This window comes from Tachysurus fulvidraco, chromosome 23 (genome assembly GCF_022655615.1).
Source record: "Tachysurus fulvidraco isolate hzauxx_2018 chromosome 23, HZAU_PFXX_2.0, whole genome shotgun sequence".
Taxonomy (NCBI): domain Eukaryota; kingdom Metazoa; phylum Chordata; class Actinopteri; order Siluriformes; family Bagridae; genus Tachysurus; species Tachysurus fulvidraco.
In genome coordinates this window covers 4,372,959-4,398,090 of record NC_062540.1, presented here as the reverse complement: position 1 = coordinate 4,398,090, position 25,132 = coordinate 4,372,959, and the positions used below count along the sequence as shown (strand labels likewise).

Below are 25,132 nucleotides of genomic sequence, written 5' to 3'. Positions count from 1 at the left end.
AAACTTCTACTAGTCAGTACAGTGAGTTGAGTTGAATCGAATGGTAAGACATTTTATAAACAGAGCAACTTGATTATTTTCCTAATACAGCATCTCCTTTAGTGTTTTATCCTTTAAGGGAGTTCCCTGAAGCAGCATCAGTATCAAAAAGTTTGAAAAGTATGAAAACGTTCTATTGACTTGCGCCGGTGTTGTGACACAGTGGTGTAGAACCCCAGGTACTGAAAACCACACATAAAATAAATAAACACATACATAGACAGACATATTTATGGATGTCTTATTTTTCACGTCAGTTCCCAAAAGCTGGTCAAAGGCTGGATTTCGGACATCACACTGTGGTGCGTCCGGGTGGCTGGCCACATTCAGCTTGGCAGCGCTGCTCCTTCTCACTAAGGTATTTGAGGTAAAGTAAATGAGTCGAAGCTGTATTTTCTACTTCACTGCACCACGTTTTACCATTTAGCAGTGTAGTGCATTACACTAGTGTAGGATTCTAAAGGTTGAAGGAAAACTCCACCCTCAACCACTTAACAAGCATTTTATTCTTAATGGGTAAAAAGGAACAGCTATGTGTTACTGCGGCTCATGCCCATGCTAATCCTACCGTAAATACCACCATGCTAGTCAGAGTTTTCAGAGTTTTCCTAACTAGCCTAGATAATTCTCTGCCATGATGCAGTGTCTACCTCCAATATTTTTAGGAGCTTTGCATCCAACATACTCCATATTTTCAGATTCTTTCGTTTTTATTAGCTAATCAACAAAGGCGGTTTCATTTTCCCAAAAAAAAAAATCAGAATCAGCATGGTGGTCCAAAACCACTAATGTTTGCAGGAATAACAAAAATACAGCCGCAATTAATAAATAATTGCTTTACGCAATACAAAGTTTTCAGGGTGGAGTTTTCATTTAAAAAATACGTAAAGCGAAACCAGGGAGTTTAATCATCATAAAAGTCAAAGTTCATCATCAACTATCAACAAATATTACTTCCATTTATTGAAAATTAAAAATGTTCAAGCTCCATGCTATAGTACAGTACAACCCCCTGACGAGTAAATCTGCTTACAAACGGTGTTTTATTCACATTATTTATTATCGCTCTCATATTGATATCCTAATACTCACATAAATACTTTAAACAATTGTATTTAACTCATATATTTGTCTGTTATGAAATAAATGAATTCAGCTTGCACGCAGCGAGCAGGAAGGAAAAAAAACAATGAAGAAGGCTTGTTGTTTTTGACGTGGTCGTGACATACGGGAATACAAGAAAAGTGTTCAAGAGGAATCTCTCTAATGTGTCTAATTTGTCATGGTGACACCGGTTGAAATGTGCCCACATACATTCCAGGGATCCTAGCTCAAATCTGGAAGTTTTTAAAGCAGGGAATGATGAATAAACACAGTCAGAATCATTGCTTTTTATGGTGAGCTTGATCGCCTCGAGGTTCTGCCCTTTCACAAGCTGGAGAACATGTTCATTACGAAGCAATCGTGATGCGCTTTCCGAGTGCAGGTTGTTATGGTTGCGTTATCTATTGTGTGATCGTTAGGAGTCAACAAAGCAGGAGGTGTGTACATTAGAAATGGGAACGCCAACAGGAGGTTCTGTCGGGTTCAGTGAGTCCATACTCAGCGCCTTTTTGAGAAAAATACCTCGTCTGCTACACCATAGCCGTCGATTTACTCAAATAATTAATCCATTTCATAGTCATTTTTCATTCCAAAGCAATGTTTATCTTATCATATATCTCATTATACATCTACTGTAGATTATATAAGTATCACAAAATAAATTCTGTTCAATATCATATACTTAAAACTCAGATAAAAAACAAAAAAAAGTTATTTTGCCACATATGAAAATACTTTTTTTTGCATGCCTACAGCTGAATTAAAGATCCACATTGTCTTTTCATTCCAAGCTGTGATAAGAATTGCATCCGACTGTCTTTTACCGGCGGCGTAAAAACAGATGTGCCACAGTCAGTGGTTCAGTCGTGTCATACTGAAGCGTTTGCAGAGCAATTAGCTGCCTCTGGCTGTCCACTATGTGATTCAGTGTTGGATGGCAGTCCAAAAGGAAGCAGTCTCAGACGGGAGGAAAAAGGGAATGGCGGCTATACCCCCAACAGCATGCCCATAAAATCCGAGCCGTTCTGTATCGTGATTGAAGCTCCTGCTGCGTTATCCACGAATATAGAAGTGTACTGACCAGCCTGAAGAGAAAACACAATAACACCGGTTAAAAATATTAAATCATTAAGATCACTCCTGCATACTCCGTATGTGTCCGGCTTAGACTCTGACCTGGAGCTCCAGCAATCCGTGAACGTACACCGTGAATATCTTGCTGTTGCTCTCCAAACCAACGATCATCTCCAAAGAACTACACATGGAAGTCAATGCGTTAATAATAGAAAGCAATAAATAAAGTGATTTTCATGGATATAAGATAGAAGGAACAAATACAAAAAATAGATGTAAGCAATAACACACAACAGGATGAATTGTCGAAGCCGACAGAAGCTGTTATAGGGTTTAGAAAGGCGTGAAATCTTTTTACGAAGGACGTCTCGAGTCTTCGGCTCTAACTAAGCTCATGCTCATGGAAGTGGAACGGAAAATCAGAAGTGACGCTCTGACTTCTGAAGATCCGCAGCGCCGCTCTGCCACATTTTCGCCACGGCTCTCGGACGGAAAGTGAAGAATTTGTCATGGTGAATCAATCTTCCTGACGGTCTCTCTAAAGTGCTTCACTACTGTACCTCACATTCTCAGGCTCTGTTTCACCCAAACAAATCCAGAATTTTCAGATTTTTGTCTTTCAGGTTGCAATCTATCATCATACACTCTTAGTTGACTTGTGACCATTTCTTTAGCAGTAATCTGTCTGCACTGGTGTTACTGGTGTGCTTTGCATCCTGTAATAAGAGAAGGACAGAAGACCTTTAAGTAAATAATCTTTTAGCAGCCAGGTCAGATTTTTTGCCAACACGAATCCACCCCTGTTGTTCCAAGGAGCCTGTTGTTAAAGTCAAAGGTGCTACCCAAGTGGTCAAAGGTTACCAAGGGTACTGAACCTGGCTCAAGGTTTAAGGACATTTTGGGGTTTTTTTTAAAGGTCTGCTCCATTTTAACACAGGAAATGCCTTGCTGCTTCCACACAGGCCGGAACAGACGACATAATTTACAGCCCGTAAATTTTGGCTCAAGATATTCTGGCATCCTAAGAGTAATCAGGTTTACGAACCATCTCTTTCGCGTTTGCGCAGGGCGTAACTAGAGCAACAGCAAAAAAAAAAAAAAAAACATTACTGCTGCCTTAAGGGATTTGCCTGGATCTACCCTCGATTCTCTTCCCTTCAGTGTCTTTTTTTCTTCAGCTAAAATCATTTTTTCGTTTGATTTCATAAAGAGGACTTTTATGACATGCGTTCGCTTGCCCAAAACACTTAAACAAGAACCACATGGTCTTAATTCCAAGAGGAGCCCGAAGAAAAATACTAATTTTCATCACCAATGATGTATTCTCCGAGCGGGGTCATGCATGAATTTATGAAGATGTGGATACGGTCTGTGGAAACAGAGTCAAAATCGGGGGTTTGGCTGTAATAAATACATGAGGGGAAATTATACAGGCGACTGACTTTCTTACCAAAATTGCTGTTATAAGCAAAGATGTCTCCCACATGGGCTTGTTAACAGAGTTGACATTGTCTGACAACAGACAGAGCTCAAACCACCAAAACTAACATAGGGGCCAAAGAGAATCACACTGAATGTGATATACAATTATACATATCAGATTTTTAGAGTTTCAGCATCGTAAAACGGTCCACAAAGAGCAGCGACATGCCGCTACTTACAGTAGAAACGCTGGAATAATGGAATCATACACCAGGCTATGAACAAAGTACTAGCACAAAGCAGCAGAGTCACGCCACATGTTTTACTTTCGCACTTGATGAAATTATATACAGACAAATGCATTACGTCTTTCAGATGAACTGCACTGCATCTCCCTACAGCCTGACTTGTTTCATTTGATACTCTGTCTGAATGCATTCGTGTGGAGCTGGAGTTCTCACATTTACTGGTCAGGTACTCCTTTAAAGTCTTCATGAAATAGTTTTGTATGTAGTATAATAGATTTTTCAGCTGTTTTTGTATCTGTGGATTGATTGTGTATGTTGGTGTACTTACAACATATTGACCAGCTTGAATGATATTATACGTTAACGTTCGAGAAACCTCACACCCTCAAGTGGTTAAGGCTCTGGGTTGTTGATAGGAGGATCAGGGTTCAAGCAAGGCCCTTAACCCTCTCTGCCCCAGGGGTGCTGTATCATGGCTAACCCTGTGCTCTGACCCAAACTTTCAAAGTTGGGATATGTGAAGAAAGAATTTCACTGTGCTGTAATGTATATGTGACAAAATAAAGGCAGAACGGAGAAAGGAAATTCTAGAAATTCCATCCTGTTTAACTAAGAGTACAAGCTTGCAGCTAACAATCTGCTATTGCTGTTCCAGTAAAGATGAGTTACAGGGGGCAGGACACAAAGTATATGGTTCTAATTGGACCACCGTGAAGATCTGCACATACATGAATCATGATGACTGTTTTTTTTTTCACAGACCCCCTTATGACAGTTTTAATCATTTATACCACTATAACACACACTCACTCATTCATTTTCTACCGCTTATCCGAACTACCTCGGGTCACGGGGAGCCTGTGCCTATCTCAGGCGTCATCGGGGATCAAGGCAGGATACACCCTGGACGGAGTGCCAACCCATCGCAGGGCACACACACTCTCATTCACTCACACACTACGGACAATTTTCCAGACATGCCAATCATCCTACCATGCATGTTTTTGGACCGGGGGAGGAAACCGGAGTACCTGGAGTAAAACCCAGAGACACGGGGAGAACATGCAAACTCCACACACACAAGGCGGAGGCGGGAATCGAACCCCCAACCCTGGAGGTGTGAGGCGAACGTGCTAACCACTAAGCCACCGTGTCCCCCACTATAACACAATTTTTAAAAATTTCATAGTATTGCTAATCCTCTGTGGAGAACCTTCTGCATCCAGAACACTCACGTGTATCGATGGCAGAGAGACTCAATGCAGATTAGGACTCTCACGTTGTCTCGAGCCCTGAGTTGGTTTTTACTCCTTTTCACCTCACTGTGGTCTGCAAATAGAAAACACAATCAGCTTCACGCCTGGAGCTAAACAACTGGAAGACTCCTGTGAGTGTATTCAAACATTGTGAGGCAAACTGAAAGAGAAGACCAAAAAAAGAAGAACTAATCTGATTTTCCTTTACTGAAGTAAACATGGCGTAAAGCCTGCAATGTCATCAGCAGTATAAACAGTAAGGTATTGGCGTGTTACCGACGATAAGTGCCAGGGAACTGAGGGAATGTTGTATACCACACAGAGACAGAGTCGAATCGCAACACGGCCTGAGCGTGGATCGAGGTGATATTTACAAATTTGTCACATGATGGTGGAGATTCTATCATAGTCGTGTACTGAGAGATAATTCCTGAAGCAGAAAAATTTGCCCCAGGAGAGGCTTTAAGGCATTTGGTCCAAACATAGAAAAATGACAAAGTGTACAATTAAAAGTGACCTAAAATTAATGACTAAAAAATGTCTGTTGTTCATGCTGGTGTTTGAATTTGTGATTCTGATTGGTCAGAGGGCATTCAGTTATTTTCTATGACAGGACAAAACAGTGAATGTTGTGAGTTTATATTACTTTCTAGTATATTTCTATAGTAACGTTTCTATAGTAACAGTTATGGCACGGTATGGCACAACACACACAATCACTTTTCCTTATCACTTCTTTTACTATCACTTAATGTTCTTCATTCATTCATTCATTCATTCATTCATTCATTCATTTTCTACCGCTTATCCGAACTACTCGGTTCACGGGGAGCCTGTGCCTGTATTATCTCATAATACACCCTGGACAGAGTGCCAACCCATCGCAGGACACACATACTCTCATTTACTCACACAATCACACATTACGGACAATTTTCCAGACATGATCTTCTTCATAATAACTAAAATAAAGTATGTTAAGATATTTGGTGTATTGTCTCAAAATATCCAAATATCACTGAGTATATTAATACTTAGCCATAACACTTGGTTTATTCTGAGAATCTCTCTGGACATGACTACATGCTTCTTTATAAGTCTTCTTTATACAATTAGGTCTCCATTACAGTCATTTCAGAACAGCTTGACAGCTTGACTGCAGTATCTGTTGTTTGCTTGCTACAGTATTGTATCTAATGGATACACAGAACTATTTCCAAGCATTAAAAAGCTAAGATTTATGTGATCGTCTTACCAATATGGACGTTGGCAGAGAACTGATAAATTCCGGTGATGGGTGCTGTAAATCGACCAGTGGACTGATCCATCCCTGTTCCTCTGAGAAAGGCACCTTTGGCAGGAGGCTGAAGGTAAGAAGCAAGTGAGAATTACTGAGCATGACAAGCATTTGCCAGACACCAAAATACCAAGGTCAATTTTGCATTTATTTATTTATTTATTTATTTATCATATAACCTATGCGGCTTAACAAATACACTTGCAAAAAAGACCCCTGCAGAGAAAATGTTGTGTCTTTTGAGTAGCATTCCAAACTATGAAATGTTTTGAGAATGTCTTTTTTTTTTTAGGCAGTTTAATACACTGCAATATAATAAGCCCACATACTGTTACGAAATAAATCGAGTTCGGTTTGGGAGCAGGGAGACGTTAAGGGTTCAGAAATATTTCGTATTCTGCCAAGACGCCTCCATTCCTGTTTTTGATCATCGCTGTATGGGGCGGTCATGCCAGGCCGCATTATTCTGTATTACGCCTTCCGAATCTATCAGAATGATTTTGTACTTTTGTCATGACAGAAAATAAACTCAAATAATAGCATTTAATTGGACTTTTATCGTGTAATTCTTTTATGACACGAAAGACTTGAAATTAACATTTACAATGCATTCTTAAAAATAAAATACGATCCTGATTGATTGCTTTGAGAAAGGTCTAAAACCAGCCGTTCTTCTACACAATTTATAACAACGTTCCAGCTGAGTGCACATTCTATTACTGGTAAGAAATCATGCACCTTTAAACTTTGATGCTGTTTTAGCGGTGGCATGCTTGGCACCGCAGCCTTTTATTGGGGAATCTTGTCTACATTCATCAAAGCCCTGGGTTTTTTTCATTCCTAGTGCAAAGGCCACTTCACAGATTACAAAGGCTTTTTTTTCTCCCTGACGCTCCCTTATATGCCAGCGTCTCACTTCCCAGCACCAGGCGCGTCAGAATGTCACAAGACATAGCTCTTCCCTGAAGCAGTGTGCCATTTCAAACAGAATCTATTTTTTTATCCCTACCGCTCCCTGGTCCAAGTCCCAAACAGTGTACCTTTTTGTACAGTGCCAAGAAGGCAATGTGGCACATTTGGAAAAGGAGATATTTTTCAGTAGGAGGACTGTCAGAGGCTCAGGTTTGCTCCTGTCTGGATGATTGGCTAATCCAGACGACAAGAGCTATTCACACTGAGACACGCTGCTCCCAAATGTGGCACGTAGTTTACAGAACTGTGTAACGATGAGGACACGACTGCAGGGCTTGAATAAATATTACATGCGTAAATATTCACCATATTCCCATATCTTGTTCTGTAAAAGTCTGGAATAAAAAAAGACTCAATAATCTACACAAAATATCCCAAAATATTAAATTGCAAGGAAAAATTAATATTTCGATTGCAAAATTATTAGTGCATAAATATTCACCCCATTGCTGTAAAATTCCTAGATCTGGTGCAACCAGTGATCATAAAAAAATTAAAAATATGTTTTGGTCACAGAATAAAGATCGGCAATAGAAGATTCTCGAGAAGAAAGGAACAGACACAGCCAAGGAAAGACATACAACATCCTGTTTGGTTTGAAGAGTCAAAGACCCAATCTCTTTGTTTGGCGGAAACCCGAGACGTCTTATTACCATGAGAACTCCATCCCCATAGAAAAGCATGTTGATGGTAGCATTTTGTTAAGAATTGGCCTTTAGATTGGTTTTCTGACTAATGCCCCCTTTAACTTGTTGTGTTCTGAGAAAATGTTTCACTTTTCCTGGAATTTGTTGGATTGTTTGGAGAGCACCACGGTTTTCAAGGTACTCTAAAAATCTTCAGGAACAGATGTATTCATACATCCGTATTTATTAACCATATTTCTCTGTATGTTGCTACTGGATGCATGAATTTCCATTATCAATAAAGCAGGTATCTATCTATCTATCTATCTATCTATCTATCTATCTATCTATCTATCTATCTATCTATCTATCTATCTATCTACTGTAATCACTGTTTTTGATTGCATCATTGTTAATTAAGCGGATTCAAACCACTTGATCTAATCAAACTTTTATGTTTTAATTTGAAGAATTTTCCCAAATTTTGGGTTCTTTTGTGTTGATTCATGACACATGATGCCCCAATTAAGCCCATTTGAGCCATTCCAGTTTCAGCTTGTACCACTACAAATTGTGGAAAAGTTCAAGGGGGGTGAAAACTTATGCCCTTCATTTTAAGTGGAACTTGGATCAAAATCAAAGAGGTTCACAAAAGCCTGGAATTTGTCCAAAAACAAGTCGTCGTCACCAACATCAGTGCTTAAATGAGCTATTACTTAGGTCCACTGAGTGCTTTTCAGGGTATGATGTTAAACTGCATCCATTATTATTACATTATCATTAGATATTCTCTGCTCCTCTCTCTCTCTCTCTCTCTCTCTCTCTCTCTCTCTCTCTCTCTCTCTCTCTCTCTCTCCCTCTCTCTTTCTCTCTTATTGATTTACACATTATGTTCTCCACACACAAACAGCAGGCTCATAAACCAAAGGCTGCCTGTGATTTTACTTCAGCCCACCTGTTTTTGTTTTTATGCATATGTTCCTTTCATGGCATTAAAGAATAGAGTGAAATGGAGATATGATTACGAGTGATTAAAGCTCTTGTGATGAGGTAATGCACAACGAGGGAAGATAAGACATAAAACAGTGGACGCAGAAAGAAAAACAGACAGGGTGAGGATAGATGTTGGGGGGAAAAAAAACACTACTGCCTATCAGTAAAAGCGACATCATGTTATCATTAGCACCCTCACCTTTATATGATATTTTCAGACAATGCTGTTGACAATGCTGTTGGCTGTATCATTATTCACCCATCTTTGCATGTCACCTCCAAATAATATTCAATTATTAAAAAAACCTTTGCATCAATTCTCCCTAAATTCGTTCCCCATAAAAGAGATTTTCATAACGCTTACTGTCTGGAAGTTCTGCAGCTCAGTCAGTGTCTTCTTCTCTACCACGACAGGACCTCTGAGCTTACAGTGGAAGGCTTCTTCGATCCTCCTGTATGACGCCACACCTTCCAGTGCCAGCAGAGTTGTAGGCAGCTGGCTCTGCCCGCTTACCTTGTCCACCATCGATCTTCTCTCTGTGGCTTCTGAATGAACACAACACACCAAAAGTGTCAATCAGACACCATTTCAGACATGATTCAGTCACGCTACAATAACAACCAGAGAGAGCAGAATTAAAACATCTCTTTGCAGCTAATAGTTTTGAAATCATTTTTAATAGTTGTCGAGATTATATTTTATTGAATAGTGGGATGATTAATGTGGCTGAATGAATTTATTTATATACTTTCAATCATCTTCTTTGGGTTATCCAGTGTTGAGTGATTAGCTAGTTGCAAGAAGCAATGTTATTAGCTTAGCAACATTTTAGCAGCTGGGATATTTTCATTTTCAGATAGTAGCTACTTTTTAAAACTTTTTTTATATTATTTATTATTAATTGATTAGCTAGAAAATTGGAGCTAAGCTGGCAGCATATCCGAGCAATTTTCAAAATAAGATAGCTTTCTAGTAAGTAGTCAACATGCAGCGGTGTAGTACTTATTAAGAGTGATGTACAAATACCTACATTAACTCTATGATGGCCATATTCTGTACAAAGCATACCTCAGTTCAAAAAAAGACCCTTGGAAGACTTTTAAAGCACAACAAGCTAGATCAATAGCTAAGATCTTCCACATGTGCTAATGGAAACCTGTTTGAAACCCAGCCTAGTGTATATTTGCTTATTAATGTGTGAAAAACCCTGAAAACCCCCAGACTCTGTGTGTGTCAAATTGTCAACACTCAACAGATCAGTCTTTAAAAAGAAAAAAGCATATGGTTAGCATACACAAATTTAACAGGCTAGTTTCTAGACCATGAAAAGCTCCTTGTGTGTAATCACAGGTTCTCTAAGTGGTGTTGCACAAGCTAAGACCTTCTACAGTGGCTTTTGGAGAGCATGTGTGAGAATGTGTGAAAGTGAAGGCATTGGAAAACCACAGCCGCGTGAATGGCGTCGTTCGGCAGATCAGACTTTTTTAGAAACCCATATGGGTAGCATGTGCAGATTTTTAAAAGCTTTATGTCTTAGGTTCATGAGAAGCATCTCGTCCAATCACAGGTGCTGAGATTTCTAACATATGCAGATGGGGTGGTTTTAAGGTGTGTGTGTGTGTGTGTGTGTGTGTGTGTGTGTGTGTGTGTGTGTGTGTGTGTGTGTGTGTGTGTGTGTGTGTGTGTGTGTGTGTGTCTATTAGAACACACCTTTGATCATTTCTTTAAATTCCTTCAACAAAACCTCTTGAGTGACCTCTGCACCAGGGGCCCCTGGTGGACCCTGAGGTCCTGGAGGGCCAGGAGGTCCCTGAGGTCCCGGCTGAAACATAACATACTCTTAATCTCTAACTCAAAGGTCATAAGACATGTCACAACATGACATAATATATCATAACATCAGATCAGAAAGCAAATCAAATCAGATTAGAAATTGATGAGTGACACAGTATGATTTGAGATTCAATACCAGAGGTCGCTTCCTTCTCCGGCATTTTGCTGGGTTGCCAACAGGCCTCTTTACAAAATCCATCCATGATCCATGTGGGTCTACTCTTTGGCTCTCTGTGACCTGAATAAATAGAATTTCAAATATATATTTATATATGTTGTTTCCTTTGTAAGCGTATAAGCATGCAAGACTTTGCTCGAGATTGTAGACTTGGCTTTGGTTACACGTATCATTGATCACTCTGCCTGTGTTCACACATTTTATTTTTATTTTCCTCTTCAATGAGCCTTGGAAGACTGCACTAATTATGTGATTTATCAGACATGTTAAACTGGAATCGTTCTCCACTTGGCATTTGGTGTAGAGTATTGTCACTAAATCCAATGAGCCATAATTTCTGCTTACAAACCATCACTGAAAAATCTTGCCTAAAGATACTATTAAATGGTGCCAGACATCAATGCAGGTTGTTCTCTCTCTCTCCCTCTCTCTCTCTCTCTCTCTCTCTCTCTCTCTCTCTCTCTCTCTCTCTCTCTCTCTCTCTCTCTCTCTTTCTTTCTTCATATTGTTTTTTCTTTTTTCTTTTCCTTTCCATTAAACTGAATGAAGTGGTTTTGTGGCATGTTAAGCTACCACATATTAAGCATGGTCCTGTTTTATGGATATTGCCCAGGTGATACATCAGACACCACGACCTCCATAATAGATGTTATAAGTCACAATGTAAATAAAGTCTAGGGTTAAGGTCTAGGGATGAGGTAAGGATTAGTGTCTAGGCTTAGGTATAGGATTGGAATTAGTGTTGTATCAGGTTAGTGTCTAGGGTTGGGGTCTAGGTTTTAGGATTAGGTCCAAGGGTTAAGGTTCGTCTCATCTCATCTCACATTCACTCATATTGTGGTTATCAAATCTTGATAATCTTGACAAATCTGATATAATGCACACATTTTGCAAATAATCTAAATCCAAACTTGATGACAAACTCTCGATTATAGCATAATCCGATGGAGATATGGACATTTCACAGCATCCAACCTGCAAAAACATGTGCTAGTAAACATTTAGCTAGCTGAGTGGCCTACACTAGCTAGCTAGATCTTTTGTTTGTTGTTTTACTCTGTGTAAGTTTTGTATTAAATTTAAATGTCATTTAAGAGTTATTGCCTGTTGAGCAGGTAACACTTGCTCATTAAGATAGATAGCTAATTAGATATCTGTATAAATTAACATGAGCTAGCTGGTTAGTGACTGAACCTAGCAAGCTACTGAAACCCTAAGCATTTGACTAAGTAGTCAGCTAACACGACCTTTATTAGTATCCATTTTTGGATTAGTTATCCAGGTAGATTTTTTACTAGAGGACATATTAACTAGTAGTATCACTACATTTATATTTACCCAAGTGAATAATTCCATTAATTAAGTATTATTATTATTATTATTATTATTATTATTATTATTATTATTATTATTATTATTATTATTATCATTATATTGACTGGAGACACAAGTAAAATATGAACAAAAAGGAACCACACTGCAGTGGCAGGACTGCCTTCAGTAGATTTTCTTTGGAATGATGTGGCGTTGGTTGCAAATGACCAACTCAGTCATCCAGTTGTTTTAAACAGTTTGAACCAAATTCATAGAACAATCCAAACAAAAACAATCTATACAAAAGAACTAAACTCTAACACCTACAACAATGGATTTACTCTCTTCCCTAAAAGTCAAGTGACTGTCATGGAGATAAAAGTGAAGGCAGAGCAGAGTCTTAGAGGTGAGGTGTCTGAAATGGAATTTGTTTGGGTTTGGCAGCCTGACATGGATCACTTATCTGTTAAACTAACATGCCATTTTTCATTGCAGAAAGACATTTTCTTATGCAACGACAAAGTAAACCCTTGTTTTGTTTTGTTTTTAATCTCAAATATTCTGGTATGAAAGGGGCTTGTATTTTGGTTTTGGTTGGGCAAGGTTTTTTCTCTCTCTCTCTCGTTTTTCTTGTGACAGCAGACAAAATAAACAACTTAAGTAGAACACGAGCTTCTTGCGTGTTGGACGTCTTTGTGTTTGTGTTGTGCCTCAGGAGCCCTGAGACATGAAAAAGACAGACAGGCGCAGTCAATTGTAAATATATTGTTAAGGCCAAGAGTAATTCTTCAGATCCTTCCCACAAAGGTAATTGGTTCCTCATTGTTCCATTTCCTGGAATGATGCCTGAATGCAAATAGGAGTAGGATTGCATAAGATTGCTAAGGAAAGTAGCTTAAGCTAGCCATATATTTAGTGTATAAATAACTTAGCCGGTAGATGAAAATGAACAATGAAGGTCAGATTTTGATCAAATTTCTGTTTATTAAAATAAATTGTAAGATTTCTCATTCTATAACTTGTGTAAAAACTTGTAAATGATTAAGCTTTAGGTGAGAGACAGAGTTAGTGCTCATCCATGTGGGCTCGCTCTGGGTTCTCAGGTTTCGTCCCACAAAAGCATGCAGGAAAAAGTTGTGAATGATGGAGATACTAGGTGTCCTATCCAAGGCGTGTCCAGTGACCAGTTTATTCGTGTTTTAAAAAAAAATCACTCATTTATTAGAATTTATCACAAGGTTGTTTCCATCCAAGAAGTTTCCATCTAGTTTTCTACAGAAGTATGGAAGCATCAACACCTTAACGAAACCACATCGAAACAGTGACCGGCTCTCGGCAAACACTGTGAATGAACAGACACATATCGTGCATGTGGAGACACCATAATTCTCTTAAAGCAGGGGATTAGTGAGCAACAAGACAATGCACATGAGTTTTGTAAAATTTCGCACAGTAACAGCACTCCCATGTTCTGTCTGTGGTAACAATCGAGACCACCGTAAAAGTGCAAATCTGCCACTCCATAGCCCGAGGGAAATAAATAAGGCTCAGAATTGCTGTGTCAAGAAACAAGCTGAGGATTGTCAGCACATAATAAGAAAAAGAACGATACCATTCCCCTAATGTAGCACAGATCGGTTTCAAAAACCAGGATGATGATGATGATGACGGTGGTGCCAAACCACCGTCTTTATTCCAAATAATTCAAGAAGCGATCTTCATTGTCTTGTTTGTGAAACAGCACTCATGCAGTGTTCTTTGTAAACAGAAGCGGCAACATGACCAGCGTGGAAAAAGCTGCTACGCTGAATTATGTGAACATTTTGAGAAATGCCTGTCATGGATCATGCCAAGGAGCTCGTAGCTCAGCATACCTCCACCTACGCTCTTTTATGGACCTAGTTTTTCCTCTGATGATTTGGGTTTGTGGTTGTTAAAATAGCAGTGCAGTTTGGGGCAGGGCTGCCAAATACTCCATTATGGGTGACCTGGTGGAAAGAAAGAATTTTACTCGATAATATACGCCTCCCACAGAAGTAATCTAGAGAAGATGAAAGGAAAACACAAAGCTTCGTAATTTATTAGCCTATGAATAAAACACTGATGTAGTAGGGGTGTCAAGGGGTGTCAAATGGTATGTGGATGTTGGATACCTAATAGTTTTGCTCGAACCACAGAAACACTAGCACACGATGCACGTTCAATATACTGTAATTAGCTCTGTTTTCTTTTTTTTTTCAAGATAATCAGCGCCTAAGTAGTGAAAGTAAGTGACATGTGTATACCTGCAAATACGCAATTACGAAATAATTTGACCACAAAATGTATCTGGGCATGAAGAAACTGAAAATTGTTGCTTTTGGTTTTGGATTTTTATAAGAACAACACTGTACCTGTAAGTTGTGACATGCTATAATTGTCACGTAAGCCTTTTTCAGTATGTTCTTTGCTGCATTCGTTGAATACTTTAGTCAAATTCAAGGCTCCACACGACTTTAAAACAGAATGGTTTCACATCAGGCATTTTTTATTTAATTTTTTATTTTTTTTTTGAAAACCTCTCCAAAGTTCTGCCACATAGTATTTGTTTAACATTTAAAGGAAATTTGAAAATGAGCTTATTTTGAGCAACAAAAGTGGGAGGAACGAGAGGCTGCCTGCCACGGCAAACATAAACACAGCCATTAAACTATTTTGTGGCCACCATCGACAGCCATGCAGCACTGTCTTTTTGTGGAGAGGCTTAATGATTGTTTAGGCTTACATTTCCATGCCATTACAATCAGCTTGGTTATGATTAATATAATTCCAGATATTCGTGCCATGACTATGCATTAGGCCTTAATTTTTTTCCATTGCATTTACTGACAGGCGTGTAGGCCGTATTTCTACAGCCTATAATTAAGCCCACGCACGCACATCCTGCACAAGCTAGACTAAATATTGCATAAATAATGAATCTTTACAAATTGGGTGCCCCTTACACCAGACAGACTGTCATGTTTCCTATTTATTTATATCAGATATAGAACCTAAGCTATTATATACAGCAGGGAAAATGGAAAAAAGCCAGAAAAAGCACTGCCCAGCTCTCTGAAGTGAAGAAAAAAAGCAAGAGGTTGGTCTACTTTTAGAATGAGGCCAGTGAAGCATTTTGATGCTCAACGTCTTCAACTCAGCCTTGGATAATTTTGCTTGGATACCGTCCATTTGTACATGAGAAGTGCTGAGGTAATCATAAAGACTGCCCTGTTTTCATCCTAGCACTCGTTTTCACAACACACTCTCAGAAATACCATATTAAACTTTACATTTGCTTGTCACTCATCTTAGTTGATCTCCTGGGAGAAAAAAAAATCCAGATTATATCTCCAGATTATTTAAAAAATTTGGAATGTTGCTCTGGAGATTTGCCTGTTCAGCCACAAGAGCGACAATGGTGTCGTGTACTGGTGTTGGGCATTCCAGTTCATGCCAAAAATGTTCAATTGGGTTAAGGATCTGTGAAGTGAAGTGCTTTGTACAGGACACTTGAGTTCTTCCACTCCAACAGTGATACACTATGTCTGGACATAGTTGCACTTTTGTGCTGAAACAAGTCTGCTAATCGTACAGCATAGAAATACTAAACAATTTGCATGCTTCCAACTACGTGTTTAAAGAAGATTCATATATGGTTGAGATGCTCAACATGCTTTAGTCAATGTGCCATGGTGGCTCTAGAAATTGCAGAACCATTTACATACAGTAGTTAAGAAACTAGGTGTATGAAGTGTTCCATGACAAAACCACCACAGTGACAAGAAAATAGTTCCTCATGGTGTCTCAGGGAGTTTTTCCTTGCCACTGTCGCGTTGTTCATTAGAGATCTAAACAAGCATCTCTGCTCTGTGACAAGGTCTATTGTCTATTGTTTAAGCAAAATAAAATTAAAACAAAATTGAAGGTTTACCTTTAGAGCGCATGGGTGTTTTATACTGTATACAATAAATGTGAAGAAAGGCGAAAAGCTCTGACTGACTACTTTATAATATCCCACAGAACAAACTGTACTGATTGCCATCACTAAATTTCAGTTCTGTAATGCAGTGTAGTTACTGTACACAGTCACCAGATCTATAGATTACAGTTTCTTTCCTACAAAAAAAAAAAAGGTTGACGGATGTTTAATTAAAGGGAAATAACAACAGCCACAAACTTGCACTCAGATTCCTGAATGCTCGCATTTGTCCTCTCTTTTTTTATGATTAGTTGACTAATCAAGTTTGTGGAAAATAATTACGTAATAACATAAAAGTAGCCATATTTAACTATCATCAGATTTACCATGAGCTCAGTTTATTGTCTGCTATGATTTTTACATGTTGTTACCGTGTGGGTTTTTTCTTCAGCTTTCCAAGGTTTCCTTTTAACTCCCAAATACATGGCAGTAAATGCTGTGGTGTCTCAAACTTGGTTTTTGAACCGTTCATGGTGTTTTCCCAACTCGCTCCCAGTATTCCAGACTAGGCTCCAGATCATCCCTAGTGTATCTCTTCCAAAAAAAAAAAAAAAAAACTAAACTCGTTATAAACTCATCTAAAATTACCAAACAGAACTACAATTTAATTTTTCATTCAACTTCCTTTGACTCCAATTTCCTATGAACGCCATTTGTGAGGTTCTTAAGACAGAAGTAGATGTTTTGTATGTTTTTTTTCTGCTCATGCAAGTTAGCAAGCGTTTAAATTCCTGACACATGGATCCGTTCGACTTTCCCAGCTGGTGAGTTTTTACAAAATGTGTGAATTCGGCTATACTATGCTATTTTTTAAGCTTCATTTTCGATGTGTTGCTTTTTGCTTTATATCTGAGAACTGTGTTACCGTCCGATTATGATACAAATTTGAATATGAAAGAAAATTTAAAATTTAAAAGTTCAACATTGTGTTATATATTCCGTAGAGTTCTCTTGTAAGAAATTTGATTTTGCCTGCAAAAGGAAGTCGTGACCTAATGGTTAGAGATTTTGACTACTAACCCTAAGGTTGTGGGTTTGAATCTCTTCCTGCTGCTCGTATTCACAACATACTCAAATCACCAGCACACATAAGGATTAGGATATTTGACTTCCTAAAGGAATTGGCAAAAACACAGAATGATAACTTTTATCAGTCGTCATCAGTCATCATCTGCAGTAACTGTTTTATTGTGGGTTGTGGAATGAGACTGCATGGCATTCACACCTAGAGGTGTGAATTTAACAGAGCCAATTCAAGGGTCTCGTATCCGTTCCCGTTCCAGTCCATCCTGAGTGGCTGTGATGGAGATTAAAAACACAGGTAGATGTGAGCTGTGAAGGTGAGCTGAATGAAATGGAATATGTTTTGCTCACTCTTTCAACTTTTCATCGCTGAAAGTAATTTCCTCTTCTTACACAGAATGTAACAGCATAACCTTTTGGGTTTTTTTCATCCCTATTGAATCTAATGAAGGGAGCCTCTCTTTGTTTTGGCGTTTGGACATCATTGGCGTGTGTCCTCGCTGTTACGCTCATCTCCCTCTTGCCATTCAGCCACCATTCCACTCCAGTGCCTTGTTCCATTCCGGTGTGAAAAAAAAACCCTACATTTTACATGCAATCTTATACACATTTTTACCATGTGCGCTTAAACGACTTAAAAATTAGTATGTCGAAAGAAATGTGTCAATTTCTTATGTTCATCATGTGATAATTAAAAATAGTTAAAGTCCATGTTACTGTTCTGTAAGCATGGACACAGGATTGGACCCCACTTGAGGCCCCCAGAAAAAGAAAAAGTGGTACACTGTGAGTGAATGAACAAAGCGCAATGATGCCATGTTCCCGGCGTTGCTTTTTACGGATTGGTGGACAGATTTACAATCACGATTATACGAGCGCATTGGCGGAACGCCTCTGTGCCGTACCTACAATTAAACCCTGGGTTGATCCCAAGTCATTATGCCCTTTGGGATCCAGTGTGGAGATACAAAAGAAAAATGATCATTTCACTGCATGTCAAACAGGAGGCCACGTTTTCAAAGGCTTTCACCGAACAGGTACCATGTAGTTTTCATTATTTCATGTCATCTCTTCTTCTTGCCTAAGGTTTGACAGCTAATATGCTCCGGACGGACAAATATAGATGTTGCTCTTTTGTGTTTGGTGAAATATTTGTTTGGCAGATGCCATAAAGTTCCTTTCATCACATCTTTACATACACAGTGAAACAGTTAACTGCTGTGTTATTACTCGAGAGGAAAGTTGGAGAGGCGCCCATTAGGCCCATGGGTCATTAAATCAGTGACAACAAAGACGGCTGTATCTAATTTACACCGCCATCTAGCACACGTTTACAAAACATACCGCCGTGTACAGTATGTGTCAAGAATGGCTGGGAAACTTTCCACGGACAGAGATCCGAGCTGAGGTTAGCTGGGGCCCCGTGTTGTTTTTAATCTCTTGGCAGTGTAAACATTGTATAGATATTTTTGTGTGCGAGCGAGCGTATATCGAGTGCGCATTCCTTTGCTAGTGAAGACATGTGAAGAGTAACAACCACAAGGCCTATTATGAGCTCTGTAGAATTATTCAACCCACCTCCTTCAACAAGACTGAGAAGAGGAAGATCGGAGCATCACACCTGCTTTTGTACACAAATTACAGTGCAGAGATGGAGGCTGGAGTGGCTGCTCTTTTTCCTCCTTTTTTATCTGTGGTAGGTCAAATGGATCGTTTATGCCAACACTTTGCGTCACAGAGACCTAAGTATTTTGATGGCTGCCCTGATTTTGGGAAGCACCTTTGATGATGGCGATTCATTTTTTCCATAGGGTTGTTCAATGATAGCTCTGGAGTTCTTCACTTGGTGACTCAGTGGTTTGGGGTACTGAGCTACTCATGGAGGAGCTGCTGCTGTTGGGGCTTGAGAAAGACCTTTAAATGATTGGTTTTAATCACGTCTCGAGTCACTTTGGATAAAAATGTCAGCCAAATTTATTCATTTATTCATTCATTTTCTACTGCTTATCCAAACTACTCAGGTCACGGGGAGCCTGTGCCTATCTCAGGCGTCATAGGGCATCAAGGCAGGATACACCCTGGACAGAGTGCCAACCCATCGCAGGGCACACACACACACACACACACACACACACACTCTCATTCACTCACACACTCACACACTACAGACAATTTTCCAGAGATGCCAATCAACCTACCATGCATGTCTTTGGACCGGGGGAGGAAACCGGAATACCCGGAGGAAACCCCCGAGGCACAGGGAGAACATGCAAACTCCACACACATAAGGCGGAGGTGGGAATCGAACCCCCAACCCTGGTGGGTGTGAGGCAAACGTGCTAACCACTAAGCCACCGTGCCCCCTCAGCCAAATTAAGCCAAACTTAAAAATGCAAATTTAAAATGTTAAATATGGCAGTAACAACTTACTTAATGTTGATTTTTGTCATATATTTTTTTGTCATATTTGTTATTATTTATCCTTTATTTTCTGCAGCAGCATCCATGAGAAGATGTAAACTAATAAGGTGCCTCTGACAATAAAGCTTATATTGATTCTAGATTAGAAGACATTGTTTTATTAATTTGAAACAATTCCTGCATGATATGAGATAAAATGACACATAAGCCAAGTTCACATTCATATTTCCAGAACGTGCCAATGTTAATTATGCCTTTGGCATGAACACAGAGGTTAAGTACAAACATTCAGAAGAATAAGCGAGCTGGAAAACGAGAGAGCTTACTTCTGTTTACTTATTTTAACTAGTAAGTACGATTATAAATCGTATAAAGATTTGACATATTTTCCTTTAATGCCTTTTAACATGCTTTAAATCTCTGAAATTGATCTTCGGCCCATAAACCTGGAGATCAACTTAACCCCGAATCCATAGCCCAGGTGATGTTGTTTGGCAGTGACACGATCTGGCATAACACAGGGTCTTAACGTGATTATGTCATTATTCCCTGATCGCATGGGACCAGATGAAAAGAATGTAAGCAAGGCAGGGGCAAAGCAGCTAATCCTCTTCTAGGTGTCCTCTTTCAGGACCCTTTCTGTGAGGCTTTGTGAGGGGCTTACACGGCCTGCTGCCCTGGTTTTTCTTTTTTTTTTCGCCCTATCGGATGTCCCAGACACAGTGGAGTCAGGCTGGCCTGAGAATGACAGAATCAATGGGCTGGGAAAGAGCTCTGCCAAGGGTCTTTAAATATCTCCCCACCTAAACTTTCCCAGGAATTACATCATGGCAGCTTGCCTACACCGGACCACAGCAAGAAGATGGAGGAAGAAGAAGAAGAAGAAGAAGAAGAAGAAGAAGAAGAAGAAGAAGAAGAAGAAGAAGAAATTGGGGGAGAAGGTGGAGGAAGTTAATATCAGAAGAAAATGTATTGTTGGGTGAAGCCTCCAGAGCTCATGGTGTCCGATCCAAATGACTTCTGAGTTAAATATAAAATTATTACTGCCTCTATATTAGTGGGTAAAATTCACATAAAATTCAATTAATTTTTTTAAAATATTTATTTATTTATTTACTTACTTTCTCATTAATTTATTTTTTATTTTAATTTTTTAATATTACGTTATTATTATTATTATTATTATTATTATTATTATTATTATTAATAACAGCAACAACAACAACAACAACAACAATAATAATAATAATAATAATAATAATAATAATAATAATAATAATAATAATAATAATAATAATTTTATTGTTTATTTTTTTAGTCCCAGTAATTAGATGCTAGTAATCAGGTACGCCCTAACCTAGCGCACATATACTAAATCATTAACCCCACTAATGACTTTGATAAAATCAACTGTGTAAGTCCAAGACATCTCACTATTAGTTTCAGGGAAAAATACATTTGTTTTGAACAAACTAAGCGAAGCATACAAATCATGAAGCGTACTGGTATGGAGGCGGCGAGCCAGAGGGAGTCATTTGAGAATGCCAACACAATGGGTGGGCCGAGAGAGGCAAACGGTCCAGTGGAAACCATTATATCTAAACAATACTTATGCAATAAATAAACAGGGTTGAACTGGCAAAACATTTGTCATGGTAAAGCCTGAGGATATGCATGCATACTTGCATTCAAACTCAGTCACCGCATGTGGGCGTTCATGTCGCCTGACTAATGCTGAACCAGACTAAAGTTAATGCTGACATAATATTTTACATGTTCACTTTGGAAAATGTTATTTTTGGGAGTGGAATAAACTTCAAAATACATTTGTGTCGGTCTGTGCTCTTGAGCTCTTATGGCTGCTGCTGGCCACAGCTCATTAACACACTGAAGGCTTAATCAGTAAGGTGTCTGGAGGTAGATGGGGACTAATTGATGCACCGATCGGGCGACCCAAGTGCACATTCCTCACATACCTAAGCCATTCATCCATTTGGACCTGCAAACATTACAGTAAATTGCACTTTCACTCTGTTTCAATCTCTATCATCCAAACAGTACACACCTGCTCCAAACAGGCTGAAACCCACGATCTGTCAATTATAGGCTAATTCCAAGGGCATATTCTTGGCTGATTCGTAAGCGTGGGAGGAAAAGTAACACGAATAGCCCTGAATTCTACAGTAGCCTTTCTTTTTCTCTGAGGTAAAACAGCCAAAGACTTCTACACTTACCCTACTCACAGACATGATTATGATGGTCAGAATAAATCACTTGGGTTCCCTGCTGTCTGATGAGTCCTCCAGATTTGCTCTGCTTAAGGAAATGTTTCAGTGTACTCTTTCCAATATGTTTACAATATGTTATCAAGATAAATGTGGCTATCTAGCGATAAAGACACTTTTTGGACCTTTAAATCATCCATAAATAAACCAGATTTTTTGTTTCTGCATGTTTATGATAAATAAGGACCTACAGAGGATATTTAGGAAAGATCTTTTTTCTGGGTACTACTTGTAAAAATAAATAATTGTTGGGGAATATATATATATATATATATATATATATATATATATATATATATATATATATATATATATATATATATATATATATTCCTCATTTCAGGTGAAGATGTACTTCCATCAGAGCCATACACAAAGAAAGAGGTGAGAGAACAGGTTAGGAAGAGGCAGAGGAATTAGACAGGAGACGTTTACCTTTGTGCTCTCATCCTCCTCCTCGCTGTTGGAAAGTGTTGTGTTGAACACCTCTGTGTGCTGCGGGGGCATCTCTTTTGGCCTTTTGCGCGCTTTTTTGGCCTCAGCCCCTTCCAGGAGTGTGCACTGACTCCAAAGCAGAGCTGCCAAGGCGGCTAGCAGCCAAAGGCGCATCTTTGGTTCTCCAGTCAAAATCTCGTAAAAGTAGTCTTCAGATCCTTCAAACAAGCCTCGCTTTGGAGCGCACACAACCCTCTGTTGGGGACAACTTAAGTTTCCCCAACAATGCTTGGATTCAGTGGAGCAAAATGGTTAAAGGGACAGGCACTTCAACTCAAGGACTCCCTTCTTAGGGAGGAAGGCTAGAGGTGATGATGGTCTCAGTAGGTAGCAAAAGTAAAGTTCACACTAAGCTGAAAAGCTCACTCAACTCTAAGGAGTGTCAAGTAGAGCAGTCCTAGGGAGTGACAGATCACGGCTGGTCTGACAGCAAATAAACCCATTAGTGAGATTTTTCACGCTTCCTGCCCCACTGGGGGTGGAGGGTACCATGGGGCGCCTGTAGAGGAGGGGCCAGGAGCCAAGAAAAAGGGAAGGAGGGGGCTGGAATGGTGGCTTCCCCAGATTCTCTTGTTCTTTCTCTGGCTCAGAGGCTGTGGTGACAGTTGTGATGAGCTGGAGTTTCTCTAGTGAGTGTAGTCGTCTGCTCCTGAAGGTGGATGGAAAAAAAAGTCCTTGGGGAGTTAGAAGTTATGGTCACTCCAGTTGTCTTGACCTTTGCCCTTCTTTCAGCTTTGTTTTCTTTCAAGGAAGAAAAAAACAATGTTTTCCCACAGACACCTTTAAGCAAGCTACAAAGAAGGAGAAGGACTTGGTGGAGACAGCTATTGCTGTTTTCTTGTCGATGTAGCCACTTGCACACTCAACTCAGAAGCCCCTAAGTCAACAGCCAAGTATGAAACCACAAGCACACACACCTCCGTGTCTGGGCTGCGTGGTGGGTCCTGCCTGCTCTGTGCCTGCTTGTTTCGACACACTTGCTTTTTCCAATCTCATGCACAACTACACTCCCCAATCTTCCTGACTGAAGCATACAGGAGGGCTCACAGCAGAGTTTATCACTCAGCGCTCTCTCTCTCACTCCCCTCCTCTCTCTCTCTCTCTCTCTTTCTCCTCCCTCTCTTTTCTGATTCCCCTTGCTCTCTTCTCCTCTTCAGTAAAATTGGCAGGCCTTCTTGTTTCACTGGCCTGTTTTATCTCACAAATAAAATGTTCATGTGAGCTTCTTAGAGCTACTTGAAGGGCTTCGGGGGATGAGTATGTGTAAGTGTGTGCTGTTTTACTGTAGAGTAGTGTTCTAAATACAAACTAGTGATCAAAATACAAAAAATACCGATAGGGCTGTGAGAAAAATGCCCAAAAAATCTATAACAGCTCTACTACCAGCTTAGAATGTATTCTGTCTTAGTTGAATGAATTGCATGTACTTAATTAATATATGCAATATAAATGTAATGCTTGTACCAGCATCATAAAGCATTATTAAAACGCTTCAACCATTCATTTCATTTCATCACATTTTATTCAGATTTCTTCAGCTTAATGACAGATGACTCTGATGAGCTGCTTCCCTGAACTGGGTCATAAGTAAGGAACAAAACACTCGGGTTAGTGTGATGGGATGTTTCTAGCCTGAAGTTGATTATTTTCCTTTAACAGCACTCTGGAAAGGTTTTATTCCATTTTATGCCAAAGCAAGTTGCCAATGATTACTGTTTTCAATTTATTAATGAATGCTTTTATTAATCCTGATTTTTTTTTTTTTAGGTTCAGAGTTTATTACTGTGGAACATTTGCAACAAAAATAGTTCCTGTTAATATTTATACTATATCATAACGAACATCACCATGAAAACATCAATATATATATATATATATATTTATATTTTTTTTATGCAGCTTTTTCCAGAAGTTTCTATATAACCCACCAAAGCTCTCTGACTGATGGAAAACTTATTGACTGTTACAAAGCACTGAAACTGGAAACTCGGTTTTCTTTGTTGAATTACATTTAACACACAATAGACCTGGGCTTCACCGTGACCTTTATGTTTGTTAGTGTCTATTTGTCTGTAGTCAAACAGTAATAATGATATAACATTAATAATAAAATAAATAATAAAACAATAGATTAAAATATAAAATATATATTTATATAATTATATATAGTTATATAGTTATATTATATTTTTATTCTTTTTTCTGGATATATATTTAATATATATAATATTAAATATTGTCTATAATATAATACTTATCTACATACATTTGACTTCTAATATGGGGTATAATCTAACTATAGGATTCCAGTCATAAGGAAAATTCTCATATTTCCAAATATAAATCTTATATGGTATACATTTGTGTGTTCTCCTCAAATTACGTTGATGACTCGTCCATAATAAGTTAATAATAAGTTCCTTGTTTTTGGCAAATAAAGGTTAAGATTCGGCACATCCAGTATTTTTATGGATATGACACATGATTCATTATGGTACTTATTATGTCATTATGTTATATATTTAAAGGATTAAAGAGGTAACCGTGTATA

At 38.9% G+C, this 25,132-nt stretch overlaps 1 protein-coding gene across 1 annotated transcript; it reads right to left on the bottom strand.

Moving 5' to 3' along the window:
• Positions 1 to 981: 981 nt before the first annotated feature.
• Positions 982 to 23,644, bottom strand: c1qtnf12 (C1q and TNF related 12). Its single transcript, XM_027144647.2, has 8 exons — positions 22,522 to 23,644; positions 11,002 to 11,103; positions 10,743 to 10,854; positions 9,396 to 9,577; positions 6,399 to 6,507; positions 5,123 to 5,216; positions 2,320 to 2,398; positions 982 to 2,228 (listed from the first exon to the last, which is right to left on the bottom strand). Exons 1-8 carry the CDS (start codon positions 22,693 to 22,695, stop codon positions 2,130 to 2,132), a joined length of 951 nt encoding a protein of 316 aa, XP_027000448.2. The 5' UTR covers positions 22,696 to 23,644; the 3' UTR covers positions 982 to 2,129.
• Between the last annotated feature and the right edge of the window lie 1,488 nt (positions 23,645 to 25,132).